This window comes from Mustela putorius, unplaced genomic scaffold (assembly GCF_011764305.1).
Source record: "Mustela putorius furo isolate JIRA1106 unplaced genomic scaffold, ASM1176430v1.1 tig00003834_pilon_pilon_pilon, whole genome shotgun sequence".
In the NCBI taxonomy this organism is placed as follows: Eukaryota; Metazoa; Chordata; class Mammalia; order Carnivora; family Mustelidae; genus Mustela; species Mustela putorius.
The window spans coordinates 84891849-84913928 of NW_025421987.1; the positions used below are offsets into that span (position 1 = coordinate 84891849).

Sequence of the window (22080 nt, forward strand, 5' to 3'; positions counted from 1 at the left end):
TTTTTTTTTTTTTTTCTGTTTAAGGAATTTTTATTAAAGCAAGAATTTTATAATCCAAATTACGTTTCCTTGCTCAGTTATCAATTCTGTTATTTAAAACAGAAGTGACATTCTGAGCTATTCCACAGTAAAGAATTACAAAATTAAAGAAAGGAATGCTTTAAATTTTTGTACTTTGCTGAAAACTCTTTTTCCCAGGGTCTATAAAACATTAATTTGTTTTTATATTTTACTATTTTTTTGTGGTTTTTTGTTGTTTTTAAATCAATAAGTAATCTAGGACTAGCATTATGTTTGCTAGACCTGGCATTTGCTCGGTACATAAGGTTCAAAGTTTCCTTTCCTTTTTTTATTTATTTTATATTTTGCAATGTTTTTTTTCATAATGTTTAAGTTTTTCGATGTTTAGATATTTTTCTTCGGTGAAGCACGAGTTTCTTTTCGTGGTCCCTGATCAATTTTAAACAGTTGGAACACCAGTGGCACTGTTAACTGCTTTCTGGGCAGCCTCTTTAGCTTGGTGGGCTTGTAGTACAGCTACAGCTTCATCAACTTTAGAACGGAGAGACTCTGGAGACTCAAGCATATGAAGAAGTTCTGAATTATCGATCTCCAACAACATGCCAGTGATTTTACCAGCAAGAGTAGGGTGCATGGCTTGAATTAGAGGAAAGAGCCGTTCACCCAACATTTGCTTTTGCTCTTGAGGAGGGGCAGATGCCAACATGGAAGCAGTCAAAGGCTCCTGACCTTGTACATGAACAGCAGGCTGCTGCATGGTAACTTGTGGCTGTGCATTAAGATGTTGCTGAGGATTGCGGACTCCTGCAGCGTACTTATACTGCGGAACGGTGCGGACAGCAGGAGTAGCTGCGGCAGCGGCAGCTGCGGGACGTGGACCCATTGTCTGTGTTGATGTGTTAGCAACACGCTGTGTTGACATGACTCGCGGAACCTGTGAAGAAGCTGGTCTCATAGTACTAAATGGTGGTCTAGGAGCGGCTGGGCGGATAGCACCGGGCATATTTTGGAATGGATGAGGTCTGGCACCCTGAGCAGTCCAGCGAGGACTTGGTCTTAGTTGAGCAATTTGGCTAGGAGGATAGTATGCAGCACGGTTCTGAGTCTGTGGGATAGCTGCCATGAAGTAACCTGAAGGAGGTGCTGGCTGGTAGGGGTTGATTACAGGATTGGGCACAGCTCTTACACTTGCCATTCTCTGCATATACTGGTTAGTGAGGTGAGCCTGGCGCTCTTCTTTGCGCTGAGCTAAAGCTACATACAATGGCTTGGTGGCCACAATTCTACCGTTCATTTCTGTAACTGCTTTTGTGGCTTCTTCTGGGGAGGAGAAACATACAAAACCAAACCCTTTGCTGCGACCACCCTCCATCATAACCTTTGCACTAGTGATTGTACCAAAAGGAGAAAACTCTTTCCGGAGACGTTCGTCATCAATACCATCATCAAGATTTTTCACATAAAGGTTAACACCCTGGTATCTGGTGATCCTATCTTGCTTCATCTGTTCAAATTTGCGCTTAAGTTCCGTCTGCCGTTCCACTTTTTTCTGAGCTCGACCAACGTATATTTGTTTTCCATTGAGCTCCTTTCCATTCATCTCATCCACAGCTTTCTGTGCATCTTCATGCCTTTCGAAGCTTACAAATCCAAAACCTTTGGATTTTCCACTTTCATCAGTCATTACTTTCACACTTAAGGCAGGTCCAAACTTGCCAAAGAGATCCTTAAGGCGCTCATCATCCATATCTTCTCCAAAATTCTTGATGTAAACATTGGTGAACTCTTTTGCCCTAGCTCCGAGTTCTGCTTCTCGTTCTTTACGAGACTTAAATCGTCCAACAAATACTTTGCGATCATTTAGTAGCATCCCATTCATTTTTTCAATAGCTCTTTCAGCTGCTTCCTGTGTCTCAAAATGTACAAATCCATAACCTTTGGAGCCATTTTCATCACAAACCACCTTACATGAAAGGATGTTACCAAAAGCAGAAAATGTATCATACAGTGCTTTATTATCAATGGATTTGTCCAAATTTTTAATGAATATGTTGCCCACTCCACTTTTGCGAAGTGATGGATCACGCTGAGACCACATGATGCGTACTGGCTTGCCCTTTATAACATCAAAATTCATGGTGTCCAAAGCACGCTCCGCGTCCGCCGGTTGCTGGAAGTTCACATACGCGTAGCCCAAGGAGCGGCGGGTGATCATGTCCCTGCAGACCCGGATGGAGAGGATGGGCCCGGCCGGGCTGAACTTCTCGTAGAGCATCGCCTCGGTCACGTCGGGGTGTAGGTCCCCCACGTAGAGCGAGGCCATGGGGTAGCTGGGGGCGCTGGGGTTCATCTCGGCACGGCTGCCCGCAGGGCCACAGGCCGCGACCTTTCCGTGAGAGGAGGAGAGTGAGTGCTGGGGCCGGGGGCCGGAGCCGGGGGGAGGGGAGCGGGGGCAAGCGCAGAGGGACAAAAATCAACCGGAATCGAAAACTACTCAACGGCCGCAGAACGGGGTCGATCGGCTGCCGCTGGCTGCTGGCTGCTGGCTGCCGGCTGGGAAGCAAGGGTGGCGGTGGCGGTGTCGGGTCCGGGCAGCGGGAAGGCCTCGGTCTCTTGGTTCCTTCTTGGAGCTGCTGCGGGGCCGCGGGCGGGCGGGTCGGTCTCGGCTGCTTCACCGGGTTATTTTATAAAAGAGGAAGAAAAAAAAATAAAAGTCTCCGGCGGGGGAGACGCGGATTTTTTGTAAATTTTTTTTGGGTTTTTTAAAAGATTTTTTTAGATTTTTTTTGGATTTTTTTAATAATAAATGTGTGTTCCGAGCCCGGAGCACACACTCCGCACTCTCAGCACTAACCGCCGGGGAGAAGGGCTGTTTTCTGATTTTTAAAAGAACTATATAGTGGGTCTTCTGAGTGTGAAAGCATCTACAAGTTTCTGTGCTGACGTCACTCGAATGATACTTTTTAGTGCCTTCTGAAGCAATCTGAGATGAGTGTTCTTGCTGCTTTAGGATGTGACAGAAGCAAAGCCTTGGGTTTTCCCCACATGTCACAACAACAGAGAAACAGCCACAATTGTTCCAACCCTGGGCAAGAGGATGACAAACCAGCTTCCTTACCCATCCTGATGTAGCCCTGTGGCTACTTTTCTGGTCAGACCCCTCTCCCAGCAGGGATAACTCACAAATAACCCTCACTGGTTTTCCTTTTTTAAAAAAATAGAAATAACCCAGATTTTTTTTTAAGCTTTTATGTATTTAAGGGAGAGTACAAGCAGACTGGGGGAGGGGCAGAGGGACAAGCAACTTAGTGCTGAGCAGGGAGCCCAAGACCGGCTTGAGCCTAGATTCCTGGGCTCATGACCTGAGCCAAAAGCAGATGCCCAGCCAATTGAGCCACCTTGGTGCCCCCCCAACCTGTTTTCCTTAAAAACAGTGTCTGATTAATGAGCCCCCCCCCTGTTCATAATTTCTCAGAATCTTGGGCTTTATTTTTGTAACCTAATATTTGTGGTCTATTATTTGGACCTTTAGTTTTTCCTTAAGGAGTTTTGATCCTTAGATACATTTATTTGCAAAGTTTTGTATACGGGATGAGGTCATATGTGTCCCACCTCACCAGCAGGGTAATCCTATCTTCTGTCATAGGCCACGGAGCAGCTGGTGAATGACATCCTGAGACAGGCTTTGGCGGTTGGATACCGGACAGCATCTCACAACAGGTACTGAGATCTCTTTCCTCAGTGGTACTAGGGTTACAGATACTTCCTGACAGTTTAGTTGCCCATGAAGAGATTTTCTACCTCATCCAGTTGGAGATGGAGGTGTCCGTGTTTGGGAAGCTCTCAGAACCAGACAGACTTAGGAGTCTGCTTGGTCATTTTGAGACTCTTGTGATTGTGAAAGCTCAGCTTTACCCAGAGGTCTGTATCTTCCTAGTCACTCCTTCAGACACACTGTTCATTAGGACTGTCTTCCACTACTGGGTGAAACAAATGCCAGTTCTTTGTAAAGAAAAGATAATATTGACTGTGATGTGTTAGATGTGGGGGTCAGACATCATATACGCTACCTGATTTGTTTTTCATGGGAGAATTCTGCCCCTTTTTAGAAGTCAGGAAACCAGGCTCTGAATGTTCCCGTTCCCTGGCTTTCCCAGCACTTACACGGTGGGCCTCATTGCCCTAACGCTCACCCGCTCACCACTGCTTTGCTGCCCCCTTATCATCATTGGTCGGGACACGGAGTTTTGCCTTTTTCCTAGGCCCTAGAGCATGGCAGACAGCCCTTTTGTTTTTCCACATCCTGGCATTCCTTTCCAGGGAAACAAGTATTTTATTCCAGTATCCTTCAAGCCTGTCCTAAATTTGTAAAACTGTATCAAAAGCATCGGAGGACATAAAGAGGCCTACATCAGAGGACTATTAGGTCAGACTTCACAGGATCAGAATACATGGGGCAGTGCAGAAGACCTCTTTAAGAAAGAAGGAAGGAGAAACAGGAGTTTGGGAATGTTCTTTGTCGTGTGTGAAGCCCAAGAGTGTGGGCTGAGTGCTTTCTGTGGCTCTGCTCGCCTCCGTCATCCCAGTTGTGGAGCTAGGGTGGCTGGGACGCTGTTGACAGGAACATTTATCCCCCTGGCCTGGCTCGGCTCTGTATCCCCTGCCCCCCGACAGACAGAACCATGGTCCCGCAGTTCAGCAGCCCTTTGAGTCAGCTCAGTGGGCTCAGACAGAACGGCGAAATCATTGTGCTGTTTTGCTGTCCTTTCCTTCCTTCCTCTTTTCTCAATCCTCAGAGGCTTTTTTCTTCATTGTTCAACCAATGCCTGGGACTGGGAAGTCTGATTTGAGCCCCAGATTGGGCTGGCTGTGAAGAGGGCAGGCCAGTCTTTACTAAAACTAAAGAAATCAATGGGAAAGGAGAGCGAGCAAGAACATGGACCTGGCCTCGCCCGTGCCAGAAGGCCCTAAATCGTGCCTCAGCTCTGTCTCCCTTCTGGGAGGGTGGGGATGGGTGGAAGCCCTTTTGATAAATTGATTAAATTATTAAATACTTTAGAAAATTGCACCTAACATGCTTTGTTTTTGGACAGGATTCCCAAAGAAATTACAGTGAGTAACATTCACCAGGCCATTTGTAACATTCCTTTTCTGGACTTTCTCACAAATAAACACATGGGGATATTGAATGAAGACCAGTGAATGGAATGAAGATGCCCTTAGAAAAGCAGGATTTGCAGATGTATCCGAAGCTTCGAACTGCGACGACTCTTCTCTTTGGGGAAGGAGGTGATTGTCTGTGTGCCTCGAAATATTATGGCTACCAAACCATTGCCTCCACTTAAATCACTGTAACACCAGAGTATTCGGTCCCAGATCAGATCCCTTTAGGACAGAAGTTTCTGAGTCTAGAATGAAGCTGTGAGGGGATGTGTGCTGTCAGCTTGCATTTGCTCGCTCTCTAGAAAAGCTTTGGGACAGAGTCTCCAAGCTGGGCCAGGCCACGTGCAGCAGGTCCTTCTCTGGGTGTCAAGGGGTACCTTGGGCCACACTGGTGGTCCACCTATTCTGGGGCTACAGGCAGCTCCTGCAGTTACCCTGGTAACCTCTGGAGCCAGGCGGGGCTTCTGCCCTCATCCGGTGGCTGTGGCGTGGGGGACCCCATCAGCTTTAGAGGGCAGTAACGCCTTGCATAAGTCAGCAGAACCTGGGAGCCCACACGCTGTGCAGAAGTGTTTCCATGGAGCACAGGGACATTACTGCAGCCAAGGTCAGCACCGTCAAGGGGTAGGCAGATCCCAGCAAACGTCCGTCCGGGAAAGGTCCGACTATAACCAAGCAGCTCTCCATAGGTCAGTAATAGAGAACACCCGCAAATCCCAGGCACCTGGCCGACCTGGATCAGCTTTGTGTGTGTCAGGCAGAGCTGGTTCCACAGCATTCACGGGGTATGCAGGTCACCCCATGGTGAGGGACCAGTGGGGAGCAGCCCCTGGGCCAGGCCTGCTGGGATGGTGAGTCCTGTCAGTGGACTTAGTGCCCTGTTCTTTTCCACTTGGCTTTTCCAAAGAAAAGCGTTTCAAGGAAACACTGTGAGTGCCTTAAAGAGAGAGAAATGACTGCTGAAGCCACGAGATAGGAATGTCAGTGCTCAGAAGCAGTGAGAATAGATTGTGCCCAGATGCAGAGCCCTCTTGGCAGGAGAAGTGAACAGGAGGAGGAGGGTCCACAGGGCCTGTGTGATACTCAGTTGCATTACAGATACTTTGTCCTAACATAGTCTGTGTCGAAGGAAAGGAGAGAATTCTGTGAGCAATCTGCTCAAAGGAAATTTGAAGTTTGTGAATCAAACTTACCCAGTGAACAACATAACTGAAGTTTCCATGAGTTGTGTAGACGTTTGGGTCAGGAACAGAAGGCAGGGAAGTGACCAAGAGATCTGCCCTTCTCTATTCAGCCTCCGAGGATTGCAGGTGCACAAGGAAACCTGTTCAATAAGGCATCAGGCATGCCCGGGCTCAGTAAAAAAGTTTAGTGCATAAAGGCTCAGATACTCTATACATTAACCTCTGTAAGCAAGGCCAGTGGACAGGTGGATAAATTTATTCAGCAGCGAACTGTGACAGTTCTACAGGATGGAGGATTTGATCCCAATGAGAACAGATCGATTTATTACAGGTATGAAAGCCTGAAGTAATTATCTTTTTGCAAAAGAATATTAAATCATTTAAAAGTTCCCATATGTGTTAATGTTTCAGATGTATTTGTATCATAACATGTAACATAATTGTGTAACAAAATCTACAATAAATCTTTTAGTATTTGTGTTGGGTTTTTCTGAGTTCGAAGCACTACACTTTGGTAGGTGGTTCTTCCATGAGGTCTGAAGGAGCTGGGATCGGGCAGAGGTATAGGTATTTGTGTTTACATTAATCCTGCCACTTCTTTCCAAGAATTTGCAGCTATACAAGATAAAGGATTACAGTTACATAAAAGTCTGGAAAAAAAATTTAGAAGATGCACACTGACCCAGAAGTTAAGGATTTCTGACAGCTTGGGGCAAAGGAAAACTACCTAATGGACCTCGGCACCTCCTCAAAGCCAAGGCAAGGAGGGAAACCGTTCCTGTTGTCTAAGGAAGAAGCACACTGGTCTGTCTGGAAAGCTGGAACTGGTCTCTGCTGAGGTCTGGAAGAAGTTAATCCGGGGACACAGTCCTGCTGTGACCATCTGCTAGCAGAATGGCTAAAAAAAAATAAAAAACCAAAAATGCAGAAACATTTCAGAAATGACCACTTTTTACATCCACCCTTAACAAAACTAAGGGCTTTGAAAGCTTTGGTTCTTCAAAGGCAGGAAGTTCTGCAGGGCAGAGGCATTGGGATTCCAGATCCATAGCTTTCCTGGGACCAGACTTCACCTCAGCCTTTAGGGAATCGAAATGTCCAGGGTAAGGAGAATAGGGGTGTTGCTTAGGCTCCTTTCCTGAAGGTTGATCTCAGCCAAGGTTTGACTGGAGCCTCAGGACAGAGATTCATGTCCCAGGCAGTTCCTCAGCTGGGGACTCGCTCTTCCTGACAGAAGCCTGTGTGAACAGCGCTGGCAAACCTGACCCCACTAAAGGGGACATTCCCCCGTCTGCCCAGGTGGGGCTGTAGGGTGAAGGTTTTTTCAAAAGCTCCTTTTTAGGAGTTTGGCTGAAAATCCTGGTGTTAGTACAGGTATGAAAGTATCCTCATTTGTACTGGGTTTTTCTGAGTTTTGAAGCACCATGGAGCACAAGGCGGGACCTTGGTCTCAGCGGCTGTGGGGGAGGACTTCAGAGGCACCACTCCACTTGGGTGTCACAGTGCATCCTCAGGGCAAGTTCTGGCAGTGGCTGGCAGTGCTAACACTGGTTATGGAATCACTGATACTGAATGCTTGCTTCTGGCTGAAATTAGCTGACAGATTGAACTTTTTATTTTTAAAAACATTACTCTTTACAGAATTAATACAAAATGCTTATTATATAGAAACTTTAGCAAATATAGTAAGGTGTAAAAAATTTAGTTACCCATAATTCCCCTTCCCAAAGATAATCACCATTAGTATTCGTTGCATTTTCCTCTTTTATATATGTGTGTATGTGGTCATTACCACACGCCCGAGACTACTGTCCCAGTTGCTTTGGAAAGCCTAATGGGAGGTTAGGCCTTACTAAGACCTAGAGTGGGTGGAAGTTCCTTCTTCAGAACCTGAGTCTTCTAATAATGAAGCCTAATAAAGAGGATTATCGAGTTTGGGGTTTGGTGAAAAGTTGTCTGTTCTGGTGCATTCCAAAAAGGTTCCGGGGCATGCAGTCTGCCTTCAGAGGCAGGCCATGTGAGGCAGGGGTCCTCCCGCTGCTTTGGTGCCAAGGCTGCCAGGAAAGGCAGGCCTGTGGGATCCAGCTGAGGTACAGCCTTTCGGTCTGGTCTGCAGGCTCTCAGGGAGAGAAGGGGGACACAAGCAGGGTCTAGGGAGAAAGACTCTGTCAGTGGCTTCAGATGGGCCAAACCTGCAAGTGAGAATAGAGCCAGCTCCCTGAGAAGGAGGGGGGCCTGGGCAGGAAAGGACAATTGTCATATCTGCACAATTGTCATGTTTGTACTTTGCTGGCCATTCACTATACTAATAAGCACACTGCCTATAAACAGAAACTCCTACCAGCAAGGTAGGGGTGTTCTCCTTACTCTGCAGATAAGGAAATGGAAGCTGCTCACAGTGAGTAGAGAAGTCAGGAGTTAGCCCAAGACTAGCTTAAAGAGGACCTTTTCACCCTAGCTTCAGGGGTGCAGAGGGTGGTGCACATGAAAGAGGGGAGGTTGGTGTGTCCTGTGAATACCGTGTAAGACACCACTGTGGATGGCAGTCCAAACGGAGAGACCTTGGAATTTGTCAGCCTTCAAGGGGCAACCAGTCATAGCCACGATTCACCAAAGTCCGAGAGGATGATAAAGACATGAGAAGGCGCTCCAGGTTTATAATTAAAGAAATAAGCTAACAAGAAATTGTAACAGTACATTTTTGCATTTTAGTAAAATCTGAGATTGTACGGTTAATCTGTTCATTTCCCACAGAATGCACAGCAGCAGGCAGTCTCTTTTCTCTTAGAAACGTCTAACATGCAAACCAATGAAGTCAGAAATAATAGAACCCTTTGTGTAAGCATATGGTTTTGGTTCTGCCTTTAGAATGATTCAGAGCATTTCCTTTGCTGCACTTAAGAGGAAGGCTGTGCCAGCCAGAGCCAGCCCTCCCTCTGAGGGACCAGCCCCGCTCCAAGTCGTCCGAGGGGCTGGGAAACAGGAGGTCCGCGGCTATGGCTTAACTAAATGCTCACCAGACACAGTGCTTGGGGGCTGGAGAGGGAAGAAGACCCACAGGGAAATCCTGGAGTTTCCTTAACAAGAACTGTCCTTAGCCTGTGCCTCTAATCTCCAAGAGCGGACAGAAATGCCTTCGAATGTTTGACCGCCGGATGTGAAAACTGGGCCAGGCTCGCTCTGCGTGGCAACGTGGGCTGGGACTTACCGGCAAAGGAGGCAGCTTTCCAAAGCCGACAGCTGCCTCCTCACAGTGAGCTCCCCCAACTGTAAGTGAGAGAGCAGGGTGGGAGTCATCTAGGTGTAGATAACATGTTAAAGTCTTTCAGAGAATGAGGCTAATGCCAGTTCGTCCCCAAAAATGCTCCCAGTTCTTTGCCAGTATGTATGGTGTTCCTTCTAGTCGTCAACTGTAAGGGAAAAAACTGGAATTAGTAATAAAATGTGGGGCTCAGAAACCTACAAGGTCAAGGACATTCATTAAGCACTTCAAGCACTCCTCAGAAGAAGCTTTTTGTTAAAACATAAGGGTCAGGGCACCTGGGTGGCTCAGTGGGTTAAGCCACTGCCTTCGGCTCAGGTCATGATCTCAGGGTCCTGGGATCGAGCCCCGCATCGCAGGGAGCCTGCTTACCTCTCTCTGCCTGCCTCTCTGTCTACTTGTGATCTCTGTCAAATAAATAAATAAAATCTTTAAAAAAAAGAAAAAACACAAGGGTCATCTGGGACCTAAATTATGTCTCTGAAATTGAAACCCTGTGATTGATACTCTGTTCCTTTGGGAATTGACATTCTAGTTACTCAGCATCATGGTGAGTCACATGCAGGTAATAACCCAAGATCTCTTCAACCTGAATGTGTAGCCATTTGTAGGCATCTCCAAGGACAGTCCCCTTGGGTTACCATAGGTCACAAAGTTCTCATGCAGCCTGGGAAAACAACTATAAGTAGACTGGTTCTTTCAAGCACCTGTTATGTCTGTGTTCCTCAGCCCGCACAGACCAATTCTGTTTACAACAGAATTGATCCTTAAGTTCTTCAGATTTAAAAACTGAAGGAAGGCCAAAAGAGGCAATTAAAAGATCTGAAGCCTTCTGTACACTTCTCAAGGAAAAAGAGGATGACTGAGGCCCAAAGCTGAGTTGGGTGCTACCATGTCCATCCGTGCCAGGCCCCACAGCCCGGTGGCAGCCGGGGAGGAGTGGTGCCCACAGTAAGAAATAGGGGCCTTGCCCCACACAGCAGAGGGGCCATCCCAGGATCTCACCCAGTCCCTGAGTGGCCGAAGACAGCCCCATCTTGGCGCCAGTGTGGCCAGTTACACATTGAGGATCCGGGGAGCTGAAGCCTGAAAGATGGCTGATGGGTTAGGGGTGAACTTCTTCTTCCCCTCAGGGGCCTGAAAAATGAAATGTGGCCCCATATCAGTGTGCCTTTCCCTCCACTTTCCTTCCCCACCACCTCCCATCCCAGCTCCAGGAAGAAAATCTCTGCCTCTTGTTATCCCAAGAGTTGAGACTGCTGACCTAAAGGGTCTGTGTGGGAAACATGCACGGGGCAGGTCACTGCATTAGGTCCAATATGGCACCTGGACCTTTTGTTCTGCTCCCTGAAGCCTCCTTTGGGTGCCATCAGGAAGCTGAACAGTCCCAACCTCCCTTCCATCTTCTAACACAAATGCAAAGGACACGGAAGGCTCACTGTTACTGCTCAGCGGTCAAGGGTAGGTTGGGATTTAGGAGGGAAAGGGACACCCTGCTCGCCAGAAAGTTGCTCTAGGGAGATGCCCCACCTTGGCCAGCAGAAAGGACCACTGTGGCTCTCTGCTGAAGGATGACTGGGTGCTCAGACACTACTGTCCTTGGCCCTAATGCCATTTTGCATCATCAAAATCCGATTCCTAGTCCCTAACCTGGAAAGGGGGCCTCTGTTCCCTCTGCAGCTGGGAGCCCAGCCCTTTGCCCTGCCACACCCATTTCAGGCTGACCTGGAAGCCACCCCCGGGGCTGCTGTCCCATCTGGAGCTGTGGGTTGTGATAACTGTGGTGGGTCTTGCCTTTGTGGATCTTGGTGGCTTCACTCCGGTCCAGGCCTGGAACTCCTGTCTGGAATAGAGGACATGGTTACCACCTGGCTCAGGATCAGTCAGCCCTCCCGACTCTTCAGGGGCTGCTGCCATTGTCCTGTGCTGCTTGGAATGTCCTGGCCATTCTCCACTGCTAAATTGGATCCAGATGTGAACACCTGGGATGTGCTGGGTATTGGAAACCAAGTCCCAGCCCTTGCTTCAGTACTCCCTCTTTAGTCTCCAGGCAACTCTAAGGGGCCTGAGACACCCAGAACCAGTGCAGGTTGGTCACCTCCAGCCAGGCCACTAGTGGCCTTTACATCCGCAGGAGGGAGGTGCTGGCCCAGATAGTGCCCAGCACAGCAAAGGTCTTCTGTACCTGGTTATAACAGAAGGAAAAATAAGTTCAGTATTAGGTATTTTTTTTTTTAAAGATTTTATTTATTTATTTGACAGAGATCACAGTAGACAGAGAGGCAGGCAGAGAGAGAGAGAGGGAAGCAGGCTCCCTGCTGAGCAGGGAACCTGATGCGGGACTCGATCCCAGGACCCTGAGATCATGACCTGAGCCGAAGGCAGCGGCTTAACCCACTGAGCCACCCAGGTGCCCCTAGGTTTACTTTTTAATAAGTGGTCTTATTAACTCCTATAAAACACAACAGATTGTAGTGACTATCTCGAACAACGACAAGCTGGTCTGGCTTCTGCAGGACACCGTGCGCACAGGCGCTCCTGCCTGGATGCAGAAGGGGAGGACCTGGGGGTGGCTGACTCCATAGATAGATGTGACAAGGCTGGCACAAACCAGCTTCATGTTCTTGGAGTACATTTTTTTTTTTTAGTTCACGTATTTATTTTTTTAGAGGGGGAGGGGGCAGAGGGAGAGGGAATATAAAGCAGACTCCCAGCCAAACTCCCTGCTGGGCAGGGCTCAATCTCATGACCCCCAGATCATGACCTGAACTGAAATCAAGAGTCAGACACTTAACTGAGTCACTCAGCCGCCGCTCAGAGTACATTTTTTGACAAAGATTTAATTCCTTGGTTCCTTTGCACTAAGACCTATTTTAAATTCTCTCAATTCCTGTGCTAGACAGTGACTCCGAAGGCAGAGACCTGCCGTGTCCATAGGAGCACCTGGCCAAGACAGTGTTCTGTAGAAAAGTGTCCAGCTGGCCAGGGGCAGCACCCACATGCGGGCGGGATCCATTCTTATCTCCTCCCACCCACAGCCCTGGCTGGGTTTCAGGCCCAGAAGTCAACAATGCTGCCTTTGCCCTTGGCAGCAGCACAGCTGGGCACCACTAGGCTGGCCGCTGGGGTAGGGAGCAGCTGTGTCTGTCCGTGGTCAGCGCTCAGAGGTGCCAGGAGGCGAGCTGGGCCTGGGCCCTATCAGCTCACTTTTGCTTCGGAAGCTGCAAGGTTCCAAAGACCAGCTGCCCGAGCCATCTGCCATTCCGTTTCTCCTGGGGAAGCAGGTCTTCCCCTGGACGCGCCCTTCTGTCCCCAAACTGAGCTAAGCCTTGGGCCTGGCAGCCCAAGCCTGTCACCCCAGGGTGGCTGCAGAGGTCCCAGCACAGAAATGGATCAGAGCCAGGAGCTAGAGCAATGTCCCCTGGCTGCTCCTGGGCGGGGCTGGTGCCGGAGACCAGTGAGGGAAGACCTCAGCGGGGACAGAGATGGAAACTCAGACCTAGAAACAGCAGGACCCTTTGATGGCCAGGGAGAGGAGAGCAGATTTATGGCTCTGGTGAAGAGGATAATAAAACCACAAGACAAGCCACATACGCCAGGTGCCTCCCCTGACCAAGCATCCATCTGGTCTGGGCCTCAGCTGAACCCTGAAGGCTGCAGTCCCACTAAGAGCCAGGGGCCACCAGTGGCAATGCCGAGCACCCTAGGTTCTCAAGTCTTCAAATGCCTTTTCTCTGAGCCTCCTCATGAGCTTCCTCATGAAAAGGGCTACTGATCTCCGTGCAGGAGGCTATAATGAACCTTGGTGCCCGGCACTTCAGTGGTCTGTCCTGTGCCCCACCCAGCAAAGAAAGAGGTAGAGGACTGAGGAAGGAGGGCTTCCAGAGCCAGTGGAACTAGATCCTGGGCCAAAGGCGCTAAATGGCACCTAGGGAATCCCAGAGGGGAGAGACCAGGGCTGGCTGCAAGAGCAAGATCCACAGCGCCCCTCTGGCCAAACAAGTGAGGCCAGTGAGTTTTCTTAAGAGGAGCAGGGGCTGGCGAGTGACCATGAGGACTCCAGTACCCTCGGGTTCCCTGATCTGTTCCTTTTCTTTGTGAATTTCTTCAAACAGTTCACTCAGATTACATGGGTCTTACAAGGAGTCAGAATGGTTTGCCACATCAAATCCTAGAGCTGGGAGGTGAGGGGTCCCAGAGGTCAGCTGGCACCCTGTTGGGGGAGCCAAGTTCAGCAGTGGTCCTGGATCTAGGCCCGATTTGTGGGTATGGGGACCCCAGGAGTCAAGCTCTGGCTATCTGTTTTACAGAAGAGGAAAGCGTCAGAGAGGCCACATGACCCACCAAGTTATACCCCAGAAAACAAGAGCTTTGGTGAGTCCCAACTCTGTGCAGTAGCTTTCCACCACTGCAGGACCCAGCTCAAGAAACAAAGGGATGCAGAGACGGCAGCATCTCAGGGGTGAGATCTTAGGGAGATAATCTATGGGAAGTCCTGAGCCTGGTTTCTGGCACTTGGTAAGCAGAGAGTAACAACTTGTACCTTTAGTATCACTGGAGCTGGGAGGACCCAGCAAGATGTTCAAACCCACCATCTGCTCAACACAAGTGAGGGGCCACTTCTAAAAGCCCCGCCTTCGCTCGAACATTACCAGTGAGGAGGAGCTCAGCATCAGTCTATTGGAATTATTAGAAAGCTCTTTCTTTCCTGAGCTGAAGCTGGCTCCCTGCAGGCTCTGCCCCTTCTCCAGCTCCTGGCCTGGAACAGCAGTCTTCTGAAGGTGCTGCACACCCAGGCCCTTCGGGCCCCTCCAGCTGGCTCACTGCAAGCACACAGCGGTCTGAACCCTCTGCAGCCTAGCAAGGGCCTGAGCTGGGCTCAGTGTTGCCCTGCCCTGGTGTTCCCCTGTACATTTCAGCAGTCAGCGTGAGTGGGCATCGGTGAGCACAAGACCCATCCCACAACTACCTTTCCCCATTAGGTTCCTGAAAAACTGCATGCCCATGAAGGAAACCCTGGGGAGATGGAACCTTCTACATGTCTTAAATAATTACTCTGTGGAAATCCCACCTTAATACAGTTGATTTTTTAAATAATAAAACCGAGGGGAAGTTCATACCTTTTTGCTCCTTCAATTCCACAGGTCGGAATTTCTAAAGAAACTGAAAGGAGCAAAGACGTTTAGCTATAAGGATGCTCATCACAACAATTTTTTTTCTCTGAAAAAATGTTTTTTTAAAGGTAACACATGTACATGTTAAAAAAAAAAAAACAAACAAACAGTTCTTGAAAGGGTGAGAAGTCAGTCAGTCAGTGCTGTTCTGCCCCTGGCAGTATCCCTTCCTCCCTGGCCCTCCCACCTCTCCCCAAAGGTTCCTGTGTTTCCACACATCCACCCAGAGATAACCTACTTGAGCTGACACGCGAATATCATACCCTTTTTAAAAACACAAACAGCAGACACACTGTTCTGCATTTTGGCTTTTTGACATACACCCATCCAAGATCTTCCAGACCTTCCGCTTTCACTACATCCTAGGCTCCCCAGTAGCCCATCCTACGGTGGAGTCATAATTAGCCAGCTGCATCAGGAGCACAGGGGACTGTTTCCATCTTCTGCAGTACACTGTTGCAACATACCTTAGATTCCTTAGTTCCCACCCCACATTCAAGGATACTTGCAAGGAAAACTGGAAATGAAGTACTGGATCAAAAGAAGTGTTTTTAATGGTCTCAAATTAGAAACATTCTAAATATTCAATGAGGACAGATTAATAATTGGAATATATATATATATATCAATATATGGACAAATGTAAATCCTCTGGATAAAACACTGCATGTCTACTAAAATTCCTGTTGTAAAAAAATATCTAGTAACATGAAGAAATCCAAAATTGAAAATGTGTACAGTATCTAAACATAGAAGAATTACAAATGGGTATGAACTCAAAGCTTAAGGATTAGAAAGTACTACCAGTTTGGGTGGGGTTAAAGGAATTTGTTGTAATTTCCCGGTTTTCTACTACAAGTTTTGTAATAAGACAAAGAAGAATGCCATGAGTTGTCCAGGGGCAGAGCTAAAGTGGGGGCAGGGTGGCCCCATAGATCTCAGTCACTCAGCGAGATTCCCTAGGGGGCCACCTACTGGGAGCCCTGTCTGGTCATCACCAGCCTCACAGAGGGCACCGGGCAGAGGGAGCTCAGGCAGCTGACCCGCACATACCCTGCCTATGGCGAGATCCACTTGGTGGAAGTTAAAGCAGATTTTAACTCAGTTGACGGCAGGGCTTTCTGATAGGGGTGAGGGAGAGGAGGGAGGAGTGAGGTGTGAGCAAGGTAGTGAGCTCCCTATCAGCAGAGATGCTCGCTCATTCACTGGCATGGGGGTGGGGGAGCTGTTAGAGAGCAGCGAAGGCGATACCTCGAAGTGCACTAGGACCTGGGACCAAAGGAGATGACCTCCGAGGTCGCCTACAGCTCTCCAAGTGGTGTGGGATGGGGGCTCCAGGTGCCTCCTCCCTCCCCACCAAGGTGGTCCTCATGGTTCACAGCCTCCGTTTCCTCCTACCAAGGCGTCCGGACTCGATGCACCCCCCCTGCTCGAAGCCCCATACCTGTACGACGTGGTCACCACAGCCGAGTCCGCGTCGCCGATGGGGAGCACGTAGACACCACGGCCAGGGGCCGTGGGGGGCTTGTTCCTGCGGCCGCCCACACCCGACCCACGCCCCTGCGGAGCATCCCTGGGCCCCGTGGGGGCCGTCCACACGCCGAAGTCCCGCTGGTACTGAGTGAGCGGCACGTCCCGGCCGGGGTCCCGGGTGCCTGCAGGAGACGGGCCCCTGCGGGAAGCGGCGCCGCCTGCACCAGGCTCCTCGCTCTCGAGGTCCGAGTAGCTGTGCAGGGTGAGCGGCACTGCCACGTCGGAGCGGTCCAGCTGGTTCCAGCGCCGCGCCAGGCAGCATAAGCGGCTGATGCAGGGCCACGCCATGCCAGCCCCGGTGCCCGCCGCTCGGCTCCCCGCGCTCCCGGCCGCACCACCCCCGCCCGGCGTCCCCGCCCCCGCGGCCCTCCCCGCGCCGCCGCAGCACCGCCCCCTGCCCTGGGGGAGGCCGGCCGTGGAGAGAGGAGGGCCCGGTGGGGCCTGGGTGTGTGCCGCCGAGGAGCACGGACCCGTGGGCGCAGAGGCGGGGGTGGGGGGGTGGGCACACCAAAACGCCTGCAGGCATTCACTAGTGTCCAGCTGGAAGGTTTCACCTTTTAATCCAAAGTTCCTTTAATACTGTTTTATAAATCGGACCTGTTTCCCCAAGAGCGAGAGCCGGGGGGCAACAACGCGGTCGCCCATGGTCCTGGACCCGCATGGGCGCAGACCGCCGCTGCCGGGCTGTTAGGGCTCGCAGAGCAACCAGGGCTGCAGCATTTGTGCTAGGCTGCTCCATGGGGACTCGCGGGAGGGTGCACAGGGCGGAGGTGCAGCGATGCGGGGATCACAGGGCAGACGGGGCAGGGGCGGGGGGGGGGCATGCTTTCAGAGGACACGTGCTTGAAATCAGCCAGTGAGTCACTATTTGCCTTTACGACGCTAAATTTCTAACAGCCAATCCAGTTTTCATTGAGAACTGGCATTAGCCCTCAACTGACCTTTCCCTGAGTTCTAAAATCCCTCATTTTAAATCATGGCAACAGAAGACTTGGCATTATAAAGCTGCGGTCTCTGGCCATTGTGCTGTAAACATTCCCTTCCCTCCTGTGCATGCACTCTTTTTTTTATTGCAAAGTTTGGGTAATCCTCCAGGTTAGAGGTCAATCTGTTTAATGCACGACAGGGCATCAGAAACATCTCCCTGGGCACACTCAAAAGACTTCCTGAGTATCTGACACATGCTCTCAATGTGTACTGCAGACCATTGACTAATCACACGACTGAAACAGCATTAATTAGCCAGAGCTCCATCTCCAGCACATACTTGGACCATCTCCAGTCTGCATCTTAGAACAGAAAACTGCAGTGGAGCCCTGACCAGTCAGGACACAGATTCCTCCCCCAAACCACCCCCTCTCAGCTTCCAATCATAGTAAATTGACGGACAGCTGCGGTGGCCAGGCCATGGCCCAGCCATGGCCCAGGAGGCAGCAGGAGAGGAGCACACTGGGAAGTCACTGGGAAGTTACACACCTGCTCTCGCTGGGTTGGACAAGCTTTCTGTGACCTCCATACTCCAGGGCCCTGGGATAGCCACTTGGGACATTGGAGAATACAATACTCCATCCTGCAGGAAAAAAGAAAAAAAAAAAGTGATAGCTCTTCTTTTTATTTCTTCATCATTCATTAAGCAACAAAGAGCACTTACTATGTGCCTGGAATAATGCTGGGGGACCCCAGAGGTTCAGTGTAGTAGGTAACAAGAGAACTGGATAAAGCAAGTGGGGGAGGGCAGCTGGTCCCGCCACCTGTAATGAGGGAGGGTAGTTGGTTCAGGGTAGAAATGCAGGATAGAGGATTGGGAGGTTCAGCCAAAGCCATCAGAGGCTGGATCAGAGAGCCTCGGGAGCCACAAGTTTTTCATGGAAGACAACAGGGAGTGACTGAAGTATTTTCAGCATTTTGTGGCCATATGAAGACACACAAGGAAATTTTAGAGACCAGCTGGAGAACAGTCTCAACAGTCCAGGTTAGAGATGAGGGACTGAACCAAGGCACAGGCACTGGGAATGGAAGGGGTATTGGATTCTAGACATGGGAGGGGAAGAAATCTAGAATGGCTCCCAAGTTTCTGGCTTCCAATTGGTGAGATCACTCCTTAAGCCAGGAGTGACACTTGAGATATTTGAGATACTTGAGAGTGGGATCCCAGCACCTGAAACCATATCTGGTATACAGTAGATGCATGTACTAAGGACAGAAATAGTCCACAGGCCCAGAGCTCAGAAGACATCCTCATGAAGATAACTGAAGCCAGGGGAGGAAGAGTGAGACGATATAGCTGCTTTCCTGGGGATACCACACCTAACAGGCCAGTTCAGGAGGCACAGCCCAAGAGGCACATGAGCCAGACAGAACATGGAGTTTGGGTGCTCAGGTGTCAGCAGAGAAGCCACAGTGAGAAAACACCCTAGTAGGCAAAGAGTAGAAACAACTGCCAAAGCTCTCAACTGTAAGGCTCATGCTTCCAGGGCTGGGCTCTGACCCTTCACAAGGCCTCTCACAGAGAGAATGGCATTTGCCTATTGAAAGGCACTAGCACGGAGGGGTGTTCTGGACAGAGAAGTGATTTAGGGACTTGACCTTCTAAATGCTCCCTCCCTAACCATCACAAAGCAGGAAAACATGTCTTCACAGTCCGTGTCCCTAGTCTGCCCAGAGCAAGACATATATTCCATTTTGGACTCCATACGAAATGTCCATATTATCTCAGCCTCCCATCCCATCTCTGGGAAATGCTTCTTGCCTCATCTGTGTCTCACCGGGTTGTTGGCATAGTATGTTCCTAATGTCAAAGCACAGCAGTGTGACCCCGAGCAGTTCCCACACACAACTACCCTGGTTCCTTACTGGCAAAATGAGGGCTAGGACAAAAGAAACACACACACACACACACACACACACACACACACACTCTCTCTCTCTCTCTCTCTCTCTCTCTCTCGGAAGTGACATTAGGATAAAATCCTTTCTGCCTGGTAGAATAATTGGTATTTCACTAGAGAAGAATCTGGGGGAAAAAAGAGTATGAACTGTCAAATCCTACACAAGTCCTCTGTGTGAGGACATGCTACCTTTCAGCTCAGCACTGTAGGTGGGCACAACTCATTCTTTTCCATAAAGCCTGACCCCCTCCTCAACAGCTGGCTGCACTCCCTCCAAGTGCAAGAACCGGTATTATCTCTTGAGGACAAAGAAAACTCTCCTATAAATCATCTCAACAAATACTATTAAATTCTCAAAATGCATTTCCTAGAAATAATTTTTAATCATGAGGGCAAACACAAATTCAACCATAGGGAAGCTGTTCTGATGGCCACTCTGCTATTTCAGTATGATGCCTCAATTCAAAGAATGTACATTTTCGAATACAAGATGCAATTAGGCTCAGATTCAAGTCTGAATTTATCCAAGATATTTCCTTCTAAGGCTTAAATTAGCTACAATTTTAATCTAGAAAACGAAGCCTAAAAATAGCTTTTTGTATATGCCACTCACTGCCAGAAAACATTACCTTTCTTAGGAAAACTTTTAGAAAATACTACCTCTGTTATTTCAGTCATGACAGACAGAAGGTTTTTTTGTTTGTTTGTTTTTAACCTGCCAACCAACCAAGGAAAGGGGTAGGTGAGTAAGCAGAGATGCAAGAAGGCCAAAGTACAAAAACAAGCATCTGAGTCTCAGACCTTCCCTGTGCAGTTCCACCAAGTTCACAGCTCCTGCTACATCAAATATAACTAACAGCACGATTCCAGGGCAGCATCAGTGCTCTTCAAAAGGGACACACACCCTCTGTTTACAAACTAGAGATAGAAACCTTTATTTCACAACTTTGTCATAATTCACTTTCTAATAAGACATGTACTGGGGATAGAGTTAAAATACTGGGAAAGCTCGGTGCTGGGTATCTTCCAGGCAGAAGCAAAGACGTGGTCACTCCAGGGCTGATGTGTCCTGGGACTCTTGAGGCAGCACAGGACACACGCACCAGTCTCATCCAATCCCAGTTTTACTTCGAGCCGCCTTTTTTGGGGCTGTTAGTCCTCATTTCATGCCAAATTTTCACTAGAGGCTCCCTGTTCTTCCAAATGAGTTCATGACCATAAGTGATATACCATCTGGGGAAAAGAAAAACAAACCAAGTTCAACATTCAAACAGTATGACATACTAATGTTAAGTATCATGATGATATCAAGTTGACATTTTAAAAAACTGAATGCCATGGTCATTTACTATCTTGCTTATTAAATAGTTGATTAATTTATTTGCTATAGAGCAATGATTCACCTTTAATATGGAGTATGTGAAAGGCCGAAGCGGGCCAGACCATGTATGACACATACTACTGTTAATTCACCACCGCAATTAAGCATCAATCCCCATGAAGACACGAGGAAACCAAGTCTCAGAGAAAGCAATTTGCTCAGGGGCTAAGAGCTTCTAAGCAGTCAGTCAAGAACTCACCTGAAGGTCAGACAGATTTTAAGCCTGGTCTCCCATCACTACATTAAATATAAGAAATGTCAGCATTCGAAGTCACTAATGATGACTTCAATAGCTTTTTAAGATTTTATTTACTTGAGAGAGTGCAAGAGCACAGGTGGGGGTGGGCAGAGGGTTCTCTCTCAGGATCCCTGCTGAGCATGCCAGGTTGGGAGGGGTCAGGAGTGGGGCGTTGGGCTCCATCCCAGAATTCAGGACCCAGGATCTGAGCTAAAGGCAGACCTTAACCAACTGAGCTAGCCAGATGCAACAGTTTAAATGCTTCTCATCACCTCCTACCTGGCTACACAAAGGGTCATCTGTTGATCCAAATTCTCCCCATCTTTTTTTTTTTTTCTTTTTTTTAAGATTTTGACAGAGAGAGAGATCACAAGTAGGCAGAGAGACAAGCAGAGAGAGGGGGAAGCAGGCTCCCCACTGAGCAGAGCCTGATGCGGGCCTCGATCCCAGGATCCTGAGACCATGACCTGAGCCGAAAGCAGAGGCTTAACCCACTGAGCCACCCAGGCGCCCCAACTCCTCATCTTTTAAAGTACAATTCCAATCCCCATTCTGTGCATTTAAAACTGCCTGAAAGCAGCCTGAAGCAATGAGCTGAGGAAGCTGAAGCACCAAGAGGTTTAGTAATTTACCCTGCCTGGGCTACGCAACTAGAGATCACCAGAAAGGACACTAGAACCTCATCTGACTCTGAAAGCTGTGCCCTCACCACTACTGCAGCATCCAGAGAGCACCTAATGGAAGTTGAGGAACACACAGCTGAGTGCCAGTGAGCAGGGCCTGCCTTTAGAAGCCCAAAGGTCTATGTGCTACAAGACTAGAAGCTCTACCTGAGAGGGGCACAGTCATAGCATAACTCAGGGGCACCTACCCCCTACTCTCCTGAGCTAGGGGAAGGCTGAGAGGGCTTCCTGGAGGAGGTGGGATTCATTTGGAATGGCTGTTACTGAAAGCTGCATGACTGACACCTTTATTTTTACTCTGGTTTGCCCAAACAGATTTCATGTTCCCTGAGGCAGAGACCAGACTCTGTTAATCTCTGCATCTCCCCAGACACCTGACTGAAAAAATGCTCTATTTAAATGGCTCAGATTTATATCAAAATATCAGTTTAATGTTTCAATTTTTAATGTTCTGAATGTTTATTATAAAGTACTGAAATCTTTTTAAAGTACTTGAATTTTAATATTCACTAAATATAGTTAAAAATAGTCATAATTAAAATGTTGAAAAATA

The 22080-nt window shown here is 48.7% G+C and overlaps 4 protein-coding genes across 10 annotated transcripts in view; 1 reads left to right on the plus strand and 3 right to left on the minus strand.

Moving 5' to 3' along the window:
* The window catches only part of YEATS2 (YEATS domain containing 2), a 119963-nt gene extending 113119 nt beyond the window's left edge, over positions 1 to 6844 (plus strand). For all 4 annotated transcript variants that reach the window (XM_004745098.3, XM_004745100.3, XM_004745099.3 and 1 more), the window contains 2 exons: positions 3668 to 3741; positions 5115 to 6844. In XM_004745098.3, coding sequence (XP_004745155.2) covers positions 3668 to 3741; positions 5115 to 5223 — 183 coding nt within the window. In that variant the 3' untranslated portion in view covers positions 5224 to 6844. The remainder of the gene's footprint in view (positions 1 to 3667; positions 3742 to 5114) is intronic.
* LOC123394421 (polyadenylate-binding protein 1) lies at positions 166 to 2897 on the minus strand. Its single transcript, XM_045088673.1, has 2 exons — positions 2521 to 2897; positions 166 to 2407 (listed from the first exon to the last, which is right to left on the minus strand). Exon 2 carries the CDS (start codon positions 2369 to 2371, stop codon positions 461 to 463), a length of 1911 nt encoding a protein of 636 aa, XP_044944608.1. The 5' UTR covers positions 2372 to 2407; positions 2521 to 2897; the 3' UTR covers positions 166 to 460.
* Positions 6845 to 7042: 198 nt separating the features above from the next.
* Positions 7043 to 17807, minus strand: MAP6D1 (MAP6 domain containing 1). Of its 3 annotated transcripts, none has more exons than XR_006609171.1 (4): positions 16249 to 17807; positions 11356 to 11473; positions 9577 to 10767; positions 7043 to 7266 (listed from the first exon to the last, which is right to left on the minus strand). XR_006609171.1 is itself a non-coding variant. In XM_045088674.1 (3 exons), exons 1-3 carry the CDS (start codon positions 16623 to 16625, stop codon positions 10687 to 10689), a joined length of 576 nt encoding a protein of 191 aa, XP_044944609.1. In that variant the 5' UTR covers positions 16626 to 17807; the 3' UTR covers positions 9002 to 10686. The 3 variants fall into 3 exon arrangements, 1 of the variants encoding a protein (XP_044944609.1); XR_006609170.1 differs by lacking the exon at positions 7043 to 7266 and having other exon boundaries at positions 9002 to 9778; positions 10636 to 10767; XM_045088674.1 differs by lacking the exon at positions 7043 to 7266 and having other exon boundaries at positions 9002 to 10767.
* A 2328-nt stretch (positions 17808 to 20135) lies between these two features.
* The window catches only part of PARL (presenilin associated rhomboid like), a 53180-nt gene continuing 51235 nt past the window's right edge, over positions 20136 to 22080 (minus strand). For both annotated transcript variants that reach the window (XM_004745105.3, XM_004745104.3), the window contains one exon: positions 20136 to 20458. In XM_004745105.3, coding sequence (XP_004745162.1) covers positions 20350 to 20458 — 109 coding nt within the window. In that variant the 3' untranslated portion in view covers positions 20136 to 20349. The remainder of the gene's footprint in view (positions 20459 to 22080) is intronic.